This window comes from Suillus paluster (genome assembly GCF_016628075.1).
Source record: "Suillus paluster strain FC165 chromosome Unknown EDB91scaffold_1, whole genome shotgun sequence".
NCBI classification, from domain to species: domain Eukaryota; kingdom Fungi; phylum Basidiomycota; class Agaricomycetes; order Boletales; family Suillaceae; genus Suillus; species Suillus paluster.
This window is the reverse complement of record NW_024537561.1, coordinates 1,505,963-1,519,473: the sequence shown is the minus strand read 5'-3', so window position 1 is coordinate 1,519,473 and position 13,511 is coordinate 1,505,963. Positions and strand designations below refer to the sequence as shown.

Below are 13,511 nucleotides of genomic sequence, written 5' to 3'. Positions count from 1 at the left end.
TGACCTTGCTACTGCACTATCGGCTTGTGTCGTCGGGGGATTCCCTTTTATGGGTTCTTTGTCTCTTTGATGAGTAGTTGCTTACACCGTCTTTTGACCGTGTATGGTGCTTTTCAAACAGTCATCTAGAACTTTCAAAGGGAGTATACTTTCATCACCACAAACATGTATTTACTACAGTAGTACATGTAAAAATTCAATTGCTTTACATAAATATTTGGCCGCCCATGATTGATGTCCGTCTCAGGAAGTTGAGTAGTTGTTGACGATGACTGGGAGCCGAAGATGGGGCGCCGAAGAACTGAAAATCCTAAGCATAGTCGCTTACATCTTTCTTTCTTTCTATCACGGTATTATGCTACCACTATGGCTTAAATTTCTAGATCAAGTATACTCCTGCTGTCTCAACGGAGAAGAAGCACTGACTCCGATTTCTGCAGACGTCCAAAGTTGTGACCACATTAACCGCGGCAGCCCTGCTGTATACCCGCTCAGCAGGTGTCGCATATTTCGTCACCGGCGCGGTGTTGTGTTCGGGGCTTACCAAGGCAGTCAAGAGGGCAATACGGCAGGAACGCCCACCAACGCACTCCGGGGGCAAAGTGACCTATGGGTGCGGAAACTCGATCCACATTCAGCGCCGCATAAAGAGTTCTAATTTCATCGTAAACACACTCCTGCAGGATGCCTAGTTCACATTCATCCACGTGCACTTTTTTCGCTACGTATATTGCGCTTGCTTGCCTTGAGCTACCTGTCCACCCTAGCTTGCCTCCTTCCGCCATGTTCGCTCCAGTCGTCGTCTTACCATGGACATTCATGATAGTTGTGTCAAGGGTTCGGTTGGGCCATCACACATGGCCGCAGGTCGTGGCAGGAACAGCACTTGGAGCCTGCTGTGCTAGCTTTTGGTTCAAGCTATGGGTGGACGATGCAGCTGGCGTCAAGACAACTGCATGGGCAGCTGAAGCGATGATGAAATCCTGGCTTCACCAATGATATCAGGAGTTACGTATATATCCCACAACTAGAGAATTCTATGGTTTTTCCAAATCCATGACTGCTGCGGGCTATCGGTCTGGCAAGTAAATCATGTTTTAATCGCTCCTCTTCTTCGATGCTGAAATTCTTTCCGGAACGTGTTGATTTTTTTTGTGCACACTGTTGTTGTCCCAAACTGCGTGTGGCTGCAGCCTGTCATGTGTCTGGTTCAATTGTTTCTGCCGTCCTGCTGTCAGGATTCGTTCAATATTGGCGTCTGTGGGATATCTCTGTCTCCTGATACGAGTTACAGGTTTCCGGAACGCCAACCGAAGTCATAAATCATGCATTGGGGGTAGGCTTGAAAGTTCAACGAGTTCACATTGCCACACAGTGCTCCCCACTCAAGTCGGACAAGCTGGTGTCTTCAGCTTAGCATGATTGTTTACACTGGGCATTGCATACATACATCTTCATGGTCTCACCGTCTCCAACGACAATATTAATTCATCCATCGATATCATGGTTAACTTGTTATTTATTAAAATAAAATAAACGGCATGTCGCGTGACCGACGCGTTACGTGTGACGCGCCTCCTTGAAAGCATGCAGTTTCAGTTCCCAGATTTCTTTTCACTCGTACTCTGACCAAAATCAAGAATGAGCCTGCGCCGATTTGCCCAGGCTAATAATGCAGCAAATACTCCAGGGTCACCACTTTCTCTGTCGCCCCGGCTGAATGGTGGCACTCAGACACCGGTCACACCTCGCACTCGCGTGTCTTATGTTAATTCCCCATCTTCTACCCCTTCAATATCTTCCTCCACGCCATTCGACTGGGATGCTGCACGTTCAAGGAGACCACCACCTTACGCTTCGCCTCTTAGCGCAAAGCGTAAATCTCGCATGAGCACCGTTCCGGATGGGAGCAGGCCAATACCAAAGAAGGTTGTGAAAAAGAAAGGCATGGTTGAGAGGTCGGTCATTATTGTTTCAAGTTGATCGACAAGTTATCAATGCGCCTGTAATTGCAAGAATCACAGCGCTACCTTCACAGATTATGTTCGAGATCTCATTATTTCCTCACAACCTCCCCATGCCGGCTCCAAAGACCACAGGGTGGCTCATTGGGTCCACCATGCACCTGCTGCACCTTTGTCTGCGTGTATCTCAGGTACGCGCCACAGCTGACTCAGACATCGGTTGGGAAGACTTGTACTGGGAACGTAGCCAGCAAAGCTGGTTTGACTGGGTAAGCTACGCTCGATACTGAAACTCACTTGTCCTTACATATTTCTTGCAGACCATTCCGATGACGGGTGTTCTATTGGTTACCTCAATTTTGAATGCAATGCACCTATTTACGCAAAGCAAAACATATCGCCTTCATCGTCGAACCAAGGGAGACCCCGTGTCTTCGCCTCACACCACGTTTGTAACCTCTCCCGTACGTGTGCGACCCGATGAGCCTTCTCCGATAGCCTCCTTCAAAACGCGCATACTCCGCGTGATAAAAGCCGTTATACTTTTCCTATGGAACTGTTTTATTTCCTTCTGGAAATTCCTGCTTGGTATCTCCACTGCCACACCTTCATCGTCCTCACCTGCCCGAGGTGCCCCTGCAGATCAGATTCAACAACTTGAGGTCTGGACTCCAGGCGAGCTTGAGCGCGTGCTTCTGAGCATTTATTCCCCTGTTCATGCTCTTATTTGGATGTCTACGGGTCCTACAAATTGGATACTTATGACGGCTGTGATGGGTGCCGTGGGGGTTCAAACTAGCCTTCTCGTGCAGGCTTATGAGGGGCTTGTGAAGGACCGTGCCATTCTTGCAGCTGAAGTCATGCATGAATATAACGAAGGGGTGAGTTTCCATCGTCTCCCACGAAATTCCCCGCTGATATAATCTTTCTCTCTCCAGTTCGTATATCCGCGAATGAATACTGTGAAGAAAGACGTCGCTGTCATGACGCATCAATCGGAGATGGTAAACGTCTGGGAAGATTAGTGATCGCACACCACCATCCTAGACATAGCTACATCATGCATCAGAAAGTATACCTGACGCTAATATCATTCCTGTATGTAGATTGAACCATCACCAGCCAGCGCATTCACCATGATAGCCTGCACCCAAGTTAGTCCCGAAACTTGATATACATATTAATTTACGCATTTGCCAGTCTCTTGTCCCAGCTGTCATCCCCAGCTCGTATGGTACCAGTCGTACCTCAGCCTGAAACACTTGCATACTATTGTTCACCTACGTCACTCTCTTTCAATCATATTGCTCTGAAATTCAGGCACAATGGAGGACTGGAAACTTAATGTAGTCTACAGTAATAACGAAGTCGCGGTGGGAGCGTTAGTCGCGGAGTACTTATGTCGAGAAATTTACGGTGGCGCTCAGCCAAAACACCAAGCGAGAGCACGTGACCACGATCAATTCCCTTTTCGAGGCGGGATTCGCTGACCTCGCTGGCACATGACCAGTTTGTGTGACAGGCGTGAGTTTTGGTTGAAAAAAACAGAGCGTTTCAACAAATGCGCTGGCAGGACGGAACAAACGCGAGTGGGGTGCGGGCATGATTAGCGACGGCGAGTGGTAAGGTAGAGTATCAGTAGTATGCTACTAAGTAGTAGGCAGTGAGTGTGGAATGTACAGAGTCAGCCAAAGCAGTGAAACGTCGTAGCGAAGCAGTGAAAGCACTGAAAGGCAATGATAGTATGTAGTAAAAACGGGACCGGTATCACTTGTTGCGAGAGATACGGTCCCCTCGTGCAGCGCGTGCCTTGTTCACAGCCTTCAGAAGTTGCGTGTGCCCTAGCTCGGCCTCTGGATAGGCTGCGAGGAAGCGTGCCTCGTTCGACTCGTACCTGGAGCCGAAACAGAGGGTTAGCAGTGCCGGCAGTGTAGATACCAGTGCAGGGACTTACTGATTAATGAACTCTAGCGCGATTGTTGCACGTTGGTGGTACTTTGATGCAAACCGTCTATTTGCACCTTGGTACCAGTGCCTTGGCCAGTCCTTCAGTGGCGTTGTCAGTCCTCGGTCTCGATCGCCAACAAGCCAGTGTTCGACAATCTCCTTCCAGGAGTTGTGCTTCGGGCTGGTGGTTCCGTTGGGACGAGAGACTGGGACCCGAGGGATCACAAGGCCAGGTGTTGGGAGTTTCTGGGTACTTGAAGCCCGAGTGATGCTGATGGGCAGCGTGGTGCAGAGTTGTTGTGACGAGGTGCGGATGGATGGCTCGGTGGTAGGGAGAGTGTGGCTGACGACGGGCCTGGGTAAAACTGGCTGTTCGGCTCTCGCACATATGTCTCTGACAGGTGGAGTTGGTGTGCGGGAGGCACACTCAGAGACGTTGGTGAAGCGGGGGCCTGAATCGAGACGCTGGAGAGCGATTACTGTGGTGCAGGCAGCCTGTGCTACAACACTCGTTAGGGAGCGCATGTCATTGCGAAGGGAGTTGACATCTGCTGAAACGGATGCGTGCACCATGCGAAGCTCTTCTGTCGATGCTGGTCTGGCGAGAGCATGTTCGCCAGCAAGGGAGGCATCAGCACCGCGGGAGATGGGGGCAAGGGCATCACTGTAGTCAGTCTCATATGCATGTAGTTCGTCGAGGAGGTAGCGAACGAGTGTATCACGCTGAAAATAGACACAATGAGAAAAAAATGCTGCATCAGTCAAGTGTCAGTCATAAGAACATGAGACATACCTGCTCGCCATCAGCCCATCCCCCCCACCAACGAACTTTAGCAAGTGTCCACCGCTGGCCCACTGGAGCAAACATGAACCAATATTGCGCACCTCCCCGACGAAAGCAGTGAGTTGAGAAGTTACCACGGATGCCAGCGCCAGCGGTTGACTCATTGATCCATTTTTGTACCGTATCGTGAGAGATTGGCTGTCCAGGATGCACAACACCATTTGCACTCATCGCAGGAAAAATGAAGTCGTTCGGCTGGAGAGTTCGCCCGTAGTGAAATGATTCAAGCCACTTGATCCAAACTAACATCCAGAAGAAATTGTCGCAGGCTGGCATGTTGGGGCGTGGATAAATCTTGTAGTGATTTGCTGCCAGTGGTGAGGTCATTTAGTCATCCGGCTTCGATTTAATGTGAGCAACTCACATCTCAGATCTGCTTCCCATTGGCCCTTGTCCACCTTCTTTTGCCATCCTTTCCGGTGAGCGAGAAAGATCTCGAAGTATGATGTGCATTTACTCAGCGTGAGTGTCTCGTTTGCAAGGTACACGCCGAGCACCCCATCCAAAATAGTGGTATCAAGTGAGATATCCTTTCTTTGCAACTTTACAAGCTCAAAACACCTGCGGGCAAGTTAGATCGCGCACGTGCTGCGGAAAAGCTAATCAGATCTCACCTTGTCCATAACGTCCATCCGTTCGATGCGAACGTGACTTGTTCAAGATGGCGAGTAAGTTTTGTCCTCATTTCCAAGTCCAGGTGCATATCCGAAGGCCGAGCACCACTCATCACCTTCTGAATCATCTGTAGTGCAATCTCGAGTGGACACACAGCCTGGTGCCATCGGAATGCCCGATCCATGTAGTCCTTCGTCATTGCCATTGAGTGAGTGCGATCTCCTCCCTCGGCACTTGCCTTATGCTTGATGGATGACAGCACATCATAAATGTCTGCAGAATCAGCAGGGTTTCCTTCCCAGCGCTGCTTCGCCTCATTGAAGTGCCATTTGCCACGATAGGTATCACCATCTCTAAAATGTAAGTCAGTGCTCGTATGCTCTAATTTGTGTACGATAATACTCACGATAGCTCCCACAGCTTCTTAAATGCCGAACGGATGCTCTCGACAGTAGTTTTGCTGAGGTTCTCGTGGAACCCTTTCAGGGACATGAAGAGCGCCAGTGCTTTGTCAGAGCATCTGTTCGGGATGCTCTCAAATGCATATTTGAAGGCCGGGTCCTCATACACGTCATTGTCGGCATGTATTTCGGCAGTTGCAGGCAACAGAATGAGTGAGTTTTCAGACGTGTCACCCCTCCAAGTCTCGCTGACAGCAGAACAGCTCGGGGTTTCGAAATGGCTTGCCAACCATTCCCGTCCACGCCGAACATGCCCGGCATAGTTCATCCTTGTGTTATTTGCCTGAAGGTGAGTTTTTATTCCATGTTCCTTACACTTTTGGACGTCTGCTAAAGCTGTCTTCGCAGCAGCTGATCTCGTCTTTCGCCCAGCTTTCTTCTGAGCAGTGTCTGGCAGCTGGGGGGCTTTCGCGGAATCCTTCTTGAGTCGTGCCATACTTTGTGAACACGAACGAGTGAGTGTGGCACAAAGGTAGTTCAAAATTTCGGGACGGAGATCATTGTCAGGGGCCTCTAACTAGTTAATGACAATTTCACATTTCACATTTCACACTATTTAGATTAGGAAACGACAATTGATTGCACTAGGCACTAATATACTGCTGCACTACTTGGGGAGCCATATGATCCAGTATTGTTGCCGGAAGACGCATGTACGAGGGAGAGAATTTCCCTTGAGCTGAGTTGCCTAGAGTGTTGTGTGCCAACCACCGACCATCGACTTTGATATTATAAATAGCGATATCATGCCGCAATGCCATCAACGTTCCACGAGCAATTATTTTGAACACCGGCCGGCGGTCTGTGTGGTCCGCATGCTGACGGGGCAACTAAAACACGAGTTAGAGTCTATAAAAATTGAACCACATGTGCCGCCTACCTTGCATATGGTGCGGAGACATGCACCCTCCCACACACTCCCGTGCATCTTGTCAATGATGGCATCATCGTCCCAGCCCAACTGCAGCCTGCAGAAGTCTGCAAGGTCTGCAAGATGTGGCTGGGAGGACGACACGTCCAGTAGCACATTCTCCGCGGCTGAAAAAGATGTCGGAGGATGGACATATTTGTCGATCACTGCACGACGTGGAAAATCGCATGGGATACAATCTGCGACAGCCTTATACCGACGCTTGAGGTCATGGTAGGGGTCATTGGTGAGCATAGTGCGTAGTTCATCGACGAGGTCCTCCGCACGCTCAGAGAACTCCTCCGGCGGCATAGACAGGAATGCGCAGAGCATATTCTCGCCAATTCTGCTGCACATAGCAACCTTGTGAGCAATCTCAATTCCACAACCAGGCACCCCTCTATCATAGTCTCCGCCCACCAGGAGGGCAATGAGCAGCCGATCTCCTCGGGTCAAGGAGGCACCATGCTCGAGACCATCCTCCGTATACACTTGAACATTGAGATAGTCCTTGTCATTCTTCGCACTGCGACAAATCAATGGCAAAAGCATGAGAAAAACATGACGGCATACGTTCTAATTATGCACACAGCTCCGAAGATCAGAACATCACTGTCCTCGGTCATCACGGCGTCGATAACACCATGGGTGTTCATGGCAGCCAATTCGGCTTCGGCTTCACTCGGGGCCTGGGGAGTGGTGAGACAACAGTCTCATGAGGTGAGGTGAGCAAAACTTACCTCGGTCCACTGAAAGCCAAACAACTCCAGCATGCGCTGGAAGTCGTGGGTGAGCCAGTGGGGGCTGTGTCTGATTGTTCGACCCTTGTCTGGCAGGCGGCTCAGGCCATCGAAGACAAAGACCACATGCAGGGGAAGCTTTAGTAGTGTGCCCAGCCGAAAAAACAGTGTTCGGAGTTCCGGTGATTTGCCAGCTCCTGCATGGTTCATCTGAAAGACGGCACATATGCCGTGCATCCATGCACTAACAACACGAGTCAGTTCACTGCAGACACGTGAAAGAAGAGTAGCACCGTACCTAGCATCAATCCCGATCCTGAACAATTTGACTATGGGGTTGCCACCAATGTATTCGGTCTTCAGTTCTGACAGTGCGAGCTCTTTAAGTGTTCGGTTGTCGGCGGATGTGCTGACGCGCTGCAGATGGCATCAGTACCAGTCAAAGTCAATACCGCCATGGATTTATTTCGCTCACCTCCCATAGCCCTTGGATGCCCATGCTGAGCTGTGATGGTAGTGCAGAAGTAGAAATTCTTGAAAAGGGGGCAGCCAGAGAGGGGCCAGCTGATGTCAGCTGACCGCTGCTGAAAGCAGCAGCCTTGGTCAAGACATCAGGCTGGCTGCCCAAGTATATCGAGACTGTCTCAGTGGGGACGGTGGTGTTGCGCTCGATGAGAGTGGTCATGACACCACCGGCGGTCTCAATACCGAGCGATAGAGGAGAGACATCGAGAAGCAGGAGATCTTGGGTCTTCTCAGAGGTGTCGCCAGAAAGGATGGCAGCCTGAATGACAGCGCCATATGCAACAGCCTCATCAGGGTTGATGCTCTTGTTGGGCTCCTTGCCATTGAAGAAGTCGGACACGAGCTTGACGATACGGGGAATACGAGTAGAACCACCGACAAGAACAATTTCGTGGACATTGGCCTTGTCGATCTTGGAATCCCAGAGAACCTTCTTGACGAGTTCGAGCGTGCTGCGGAACAGGTCCGCGCACAGCTCTTCGAAATGGGCACGAGTGAGGGAAGTGTAGAAGTCGATACCCTCGAAGAGGGAGTCGATTTCAATGGAAGTCTGTGTAGCCGACGACAAAGTACGCTTAGCACGCTCGCAAGCAGCCCATAGACGACGGAGAGCATGAGGGTTGGAGGAAAGATCTGCATCGATGTCATTAAGCACCGGAGTAAATAACTAGGTTAGAAGATAGACTCACCCTTCTTGTGCTTGCGCTTGAATTCTTGCGTGAAGTGGTTGACGAGACGGTTGTCGAAATCCTCACCACCCAAGTGAGTGTCACCAGCAGTGGCCTTCACCTTGAAGTTACCCTCCAATGGGTGGTGCGAGTGGAAGTGCAGTAGTCCAGAGGCCCTGTATAATGTGAGTACTGAGAAGCATGAGGAAAAAAAATGACATACAGTATTTCTTCTCCAGGGGAGTTGTTGTTGCGTTGTTGGCAGCATTCACCTCCAGCGTTGCGCACGACAGTGACGAAGAAGGTTCAGAGCGGAGGAAAGCTCTGTCACGTGACTGGAACACAGCCGCACCTGTTTATGGCAGCTGTGTAGGATGAGTTCGAGGGAGAGAAGGAGAAGGTAGAGATAAGGGAGTGTGAGTGCAATACATTAATGTAAAGTCCAGTAAAGTGTGATTTTGAGTCAGTAAAGTGAGGAAAGTGCGGGACAGTGAGAAATACACGGTAAATTTTGTAAATTTTGTAAATTCCGAACTTCTGGGCAGGCTCCCTCCCTGCGGATGTGCCCGGTGCCACGTACTTGTAAATTTACATGCAAGCTCCCTCAAATCTATCATTTTCGTTCACATATGCTTGCCTATGTTTTACGAGTGTATTTTCTCGTGTTTCCGCTCTAGTTTTACTTAGCATTTCTCATAGACTGTAGATAGTACTAGTACTGCCACCAGGCGGCAATTCTCGAGTTCATCTTGGGCTAGAATAAGGCGTCACGTGACTTTTTAGGATTCCTTTTTTTTTTATAGAACGAATCTCAGACGAACCCCCTTTACAGAATTTACGTTAGCTAATCGTGAATTTTTCCAGATATCCTGACATAAATAAAGCTGCCGTGTCACAGACTTACAGGCTCTTATAGGTCACTACTTAGTTATCGACATCGACCCTTACAACAGACGTCTTTCTCTCGAAGTCTGAAAGACAGGAACAGCTCCAATTGCAAGGAGCATATCTGGAGGGCGAAAATTAGGCATGCATATACTGCCATCCCGAATAACCAGCACATTCACGGCTACCCTGGGGTTATTCTCGCTAACTCTTATATACATCTGCTACAATGCAGCAAACGATGTTCGTCTAACAGTGTCTCCACAAGGATGTCGGATGTCATGGATGTCTCCATCTTACCTCCTCCAACATGAATTCAACACGTCATGGACGCCGTTGGCACGCCGGTATTCACTCTGGCTATACCGTGAGGTAGGATGGGAGCCCAACCAGGTGCGTATCTAGTTGCTAATCCATTAGTCGCAATCCGATAACTAAAGGTCAAGGACTCCAAATGATCGTCTCTGAATCCCTCTGCCGATGAAGGTCATGGGTGTACCAGTTCTGTTCATTCCCGGAAACGCTGGGTCATCGCACCAAGTCCGATCCATTGCGTCCTCTGCTGCGAGGCAATATCTTTCGTCGCCGTTCGTCGTCTCCAGTGACTTTACTGGTCGTGGAATTCAATCACTGGATTTTTTTGCTGGTAGGTTCAAATCCCCCTTCACGTAGCTCAAACTGGTGTAGCCATAGGCTACCACATGCTACAAATAGATTGACGCGTATTCTTTGTCTAGTGGAGTTTAACGAAGACCTTTCGGCGTTCCATGGACCCACCCTTGAGTCGCAGATTGAATATTCTTCTGCGGCAATACGTTACATCCTCTCGCACTACCCCCCTAATACCCGAATTATCGTGATGGGTCATTCGATGGGCGGCATCGTGGGGACCGCTCTTCTCCCGTCTGACGATATATCTGCATTGATAACTATGTCCACTCCCCACACACTACCGCCCGCACGCTTTGACGCTCGTGTAGATGAAATATACCAACGAAACGCCGAATTTTTGGTAAACGGCCCGACGCCCATCGTCTCGATATGCGGAGGAGCAACAGATATGATGATTCCTTCTGAGTCCTGCATTCTACCAGATCCCGGAGATGTAAATGCGGGAAATACTATATACCGTCGCACAGTCTTCACATCTGCGCTGGAGGGTGCATGGACTGGGGTTGGACATCGTGAAATGGTATGGTGTCATCAGGTGCGATGGCGGATTGCTCGCGCCGCTCTCGAGCTTGGAGGAGCAAAATCCAATGTAGACATGACAGTTATACTGGACACGTGGCTTGATAGAGATGGTCGTCGTCTTCCTCCTGCAAATGGCGTAGATATTCCCGAGGCAGCAACCTACGAGGCTCTCCCTGAGGATATGAATCTCGTCTTGAAAAAACCCACTGGATCTCGCATGTACCTCCTCCCAATACGACATACTATCGAAACCAACGCGACATTTTTCTTGTTTGTATCACGAGGCAGCATACCGCCCATTGCACCCCAGCACCCGACTCAACTTCAGGCATCGCCTTATTTCTGCGTTGGACGTGCGACATCGCCAACAATACAACAATCTTCAGAGTCACTGTCGTGTGTACCGCTCGAGCCCAGTACACTGAAGCTCTTGCCGAGTCCTATACCGGGGAAGCCTTTCCCAATACCAGATGAAGGGTCCGATGAGAGCGAGGGCGTAGTTCTTTTCGAGGCTACAATACCACGCACACCTATGGATGTGGAAGATGCTTGGATCGGTGTCAATGTGAATGCCGCCGGCGAAGATGGCTGGGTTTTTGGAGGATTTGACAAGACTCGGACTCTTCAAAGCAATATCACTGTCTTTGGTTTGTTTTCATTTCCTTGGGTTGTTCGCTGTTGCTTAATTGCACGATAGACATCCTTGCTGGTGGTGCAAAGCTTTCCCTGCAACCTGCAGAGCACAGTGTGGTGCGAAGACACATCACCTTCCCAAAGTTGCTCTCGAATGCGCTCTTGATATACAAACTCACTCCAAGATCAGTCGATCCCACAGCGTCTTGCGCGCGTACGTTTATCGGTGCTCCTTTCATTGAAAACATTGCTGATGACTCTGGATGTAGAGCCCCTGCTTCCCCCGCTTTTGGTGCACAAGTCTCATCCAGCAGAAACTCATTACTATCGCCTGGAACATACCAAGCCGATCGCCCTCCACACACATGCATCAGCGCCATATATACCCCTCTCAAGGTTTTCTCCGTCTTATAGTACAGAGCTCTGGATATACTCGTCCGGCACTGGTTGTCAAGATATCAACGAATTTACTTTGACTGTCGACTGGTGGGCGACCATCGGGAGGATTGCCACAAGGTATCCCACCGCCCTGATAAGCTGGAGCGTAGGTGTGGTTGCGTTTTTAATGTTCTATGCATGGCGCGAGAGCGGGAAGGGCTCAATGCCGAGTGTACATCAGTCATTAGCCGTCTTCATCTGTCGCCCCATGCCCAAACTACTTGCTGCATCCTTCGTTGTAGCCCTGTTGCCATTGAGCCCTGATTACTACTTAGGAACCCGAGGGGAACCTTTTCTCGGACTCCTTGCACCAGTCCTTTTGGTTGTCGCCACAGGTCTGGTGTCTGTCAGCTGGTGGTGCATATTGCTTCTCATGTGGCCTTTACGACTCCTCACCCGATTGCTGCCAGCGAAGTAAGTAATTATCAGTCAACGTAACAGACTGGTTTCTGAAACAATCAACCCCGCAGTAGAAGGCGATACGATGACCTGGGCATGCCACGAAGCACTGTCGCCTCTATGATTTTCATCTCTCTTCTGGTGATCATGTTTGTCCCATGGCAAATTGCGTTTATCGGATGCTGGTTAATTCATCTGTACACATGTGCGAGCTCGGCACACCGAAAGCCCTACCCTGGCTCTGCGCCTTCTCTCCGAAGTACACCCACCGAATCGCTGCCTCTGCGCGAGCGCGTCAGCGGCCGCGAGCAGGACACGCAGGACACTGAAACCAACGAAAGAGAGCCTTCCAAAGAACCTGAAATTCAGGATGTGCGCCGGGATCAAGGCGTTCGCCGCCACCGCCGACACACTGGATGCCAACCAATCTTATCACGAGAACACGCATATCCTGCTGCTCATGACATGGCTTTTGCCCCTGTCAATGCCTGTGCTTGCCGTCTGGGTGCGCACATTGATGACCGCGGGGTATACGGCCCCGTTCAACGGCGACCATAATGTCTTCAAGGTTGCGCCGTTCCTTGTGCTCGTTGATTGCACAAGTCGGAGAAAAGGCACTCTATTGTCGCACGGAAAGTGAGTGCTGTTCGTTGCGGTTGAGATCGAGGCTCATGAAGATCGATCATAGTGTGGGATCATATCTTCACTGGGGATACCTCATCGTCGCCTGCGTGTCATTCTTGCTCGGCTCCCGAGAGGCATATAGGGTGTTCGATGTTGCAAGTTTGTACATCGCGTGCGCGTTAGTCGCAAGATTCAGCCCTGTCCGTTTCATTAGACGCATTGCCGCATAATGGTTCAAGTATTTTCCTAGAAGGGGGAATAAACACCGTCTCTTGCGTTGATACGGCTAAATATCGTCATCCTTCACAGCTCTGGTGCCTGGGCAACATGATTGACTTCGAGAGGCTATTTCATGTGCACTTGTGCAGATTTTCGCTTCTTCCTCCGCTTACATACTAGTGAGTAGCCCTATTGAATCATGGGCTCTCTTACGACTATAACCTATGATGTACACGGACGGAAATGGCACGACCATCCTCTTCTCGCATGAGCTGTCTCATATGATTTGACCCACCGAAGCCTGACACGTTGCAAGAACCGTGATGTGAGAACCTCTCCTGGACCGTCATCATAATTCAATAAACTCGCATTGCTCTTGCTGTTGAGAATATTTTGTTCGGTCCTTTCCACCGACCATTGTTTTTCAGCCCTCTCAGCTACAATT

General features: G+C 49.9%; 6 protein-coding genes across 6 annotated transcripts; 4 read left to right on the top strand and 2 right to left on the bottom strand.

Moving 5' to 3' along the window:
* Positions 1–268: 268 nt before the first annotated feature.
* Positions 269–999, top strand: EDB91DRAFT_1076705 (uncharacterized protein; the record flags this gene model as incomplete). Its single annotated transcript, XM_041314879.1, has 3 exons — positions 269–388; positions 441–613; positions 684–999. 3 exons carry the CDS (start codon positions 269–271, stop codon positions 997–999), a joined length of 609 nt encoding a protein of 202 aa, XP_041184593.1.
* EDB91DRAFT_34678 (uncharacterized protein) lies at positions 875–1,508 on the top strand. The gene is made up of 2 exons (XM_041326958.1): positions 875–1,085; positions 1,146–1,508. Exons 1-2 carry the CDS (start codon positions 1,057–1,059, stop codon positions 1,420–1,422), a joined length of 306 nt encoding a protein of 101 aa, XP_041184592.1. The 5' UTR covers positions 875–1,056; the 3' UTR covers positions 1,423–1,508.
* Positions 1,509–1,564: 56 nt separating this feature from the next.
* Positions 1,565–3,368, top strand: EDB91DRAFT_1094264 (uncharacterized protein). Its single transcript, XM_041316869.1, has 4 exons — positions 1,565–1,958; positions 2,017–2,233; positions 2,285–2,845; positions 2,903–3,368. The coding sequence occupies exons 1-4, from the start codon at positions 1,642–1,644 to the stop codon at positions 2,987–2,989; spliced, it is 1,182 nt and encodes a 393-aa protein (XP_041184591.1). The 5' UTR covers positions 1,565–1,641; the 3' UTR covers positions 2,990–3,368.
* A 363-nt stretch (positions 3,369–3,731) lies between these two features.
* Positions 3,732–6,267, bottom strand: EDB91DRAFT_1040724 (uncharacterized protein; the record flags this gene model as incomplete). Its single annotated transcript, XM_041312884.1, has 7 exons — positions 3,732–3,858; positions 3,919–4,337; positions 4,392–4,634; positions 4,705–5,063; positions 5,120–5,316; positions 5,370–5,723; positions 5,777–6,267. The coding sequence occupies 7 exons, from the start codon at positions 6,265–6,267 to the stop codon at positions 3,732–3,734; spliced, it is 2,190 nt and encodes a 729-aa protein (XP_041184590.1).
* Positions 6,268–6,609: 342 nt separating this feature from the next.
* Positions 6,610–7,727, bottom strand: EDB91DRAFT_1041520 (PIN domain-like protein; the record flags this gene model as incomplete). Its single annotated transcript, XM_041312932.1, has 3 exons — positions 6,610–7,267; positions 7,315–7,430; positions 7,482–7,727. Coding segments are annotated over 3 exons (1,020 nt in total), but the record flags the coding sequence as incomplete, so codon positions are not given.
* A 1,789-nt stretch (positions 7,728–9,516) lies between these two features.
* Positions 9,517–13,439, top strand: EDB91DRAFT_1332507 (PGAP1-like protein-domain-containing protein). Its single transcript, XM_041325399.1, has 8 exons — positions 9,517–9,952; positions 10,046–10,205; positions 10,297–11,400; positions 11,451–11,600; positions 11,656–12,238; positions 12,295–12,408; positions 12,452–12,859; positions 12,912–13,439. The coding sequence occupies exons 1-8, from the start codon at positions 9,704–9,706 to the stop codon at positions 13,075–13,077; spliced, it is 2,934 nt and encodes a 977-aa protein (XP_041184588.1). The 5' UTR covers positions 9,517–9,703; the 3' UTR covers positions 13,078–13,439.
* Positions 13,440–13,511: the final 72 nt, after the last annotated feature.

What these genes read in the sequence shown, in the direction of transcription:
- EDB91DRAFT_34678 (XM_041326958.1), top strand. Translation starts at nt 1,057, where the DNA reads ATGACTGCTGCGGGCTATCGGTCTGGCAA. An exon ending in GCGGGCTATCGGTCTGGCAA is followed by an intron (nt 1,086 to 1,145) that starts GTAAATCATGTT and finishes CGGAACGTGTTG; the next exon opens with ATTTTTTTTGTGCACACTGT.
- EDB91DRAFT_1094264 (XM_041316869.1), top strand. Translation starts at nt 1,642, where the DNA reads ATGAGCCTGCGCCGATTTGCCCAGGCTAATAATGCAGCAAATACTCCA. An exon ending in AGCAAAGCTGGTTTGACTGG is followed by an intron (nt 2,234 to 2,284) that starts GTAAGCTACGCT and finishes TATTTCTTGCAG; the next exon opens with ACCATTCCGATGACGGGTGT. An exon ending in TGCATGAATATAACGAAGGG is followed by an intron (nt 2,846 to 2,902) that starts GTGAGTTTCCAT and finishes TTCTCTCTCCAG; the next exon opens with TTCGTATATCCGCGAATGAA.
- EDB91DRAFT_1332507 (XM_041325399.1), top strand. Translation starts at nt 9,704, where the DNA reads ATGCATATACTGCCATCCCGAATAACCAGCACATTCACGGCTACCCTG. An exon ending in TCCCACAGCGTCTTGCGCGC is followed by an intron (nt 11,601 to 11,655) that starts GTACGTTTATCG and finishes CTCTGGATGTAG; the next exon opens with AGCCCCTGCTTCCCCCGCTT. An exon ending in ACTCTATTGTCGCACGGAAA is followed by an intron (nt 12,860 to 12,911) that starts GTGAGTGCTGTT and finishes GATCGATCATAG; the next exon opens with TGTGGGATCATATCTTCACT.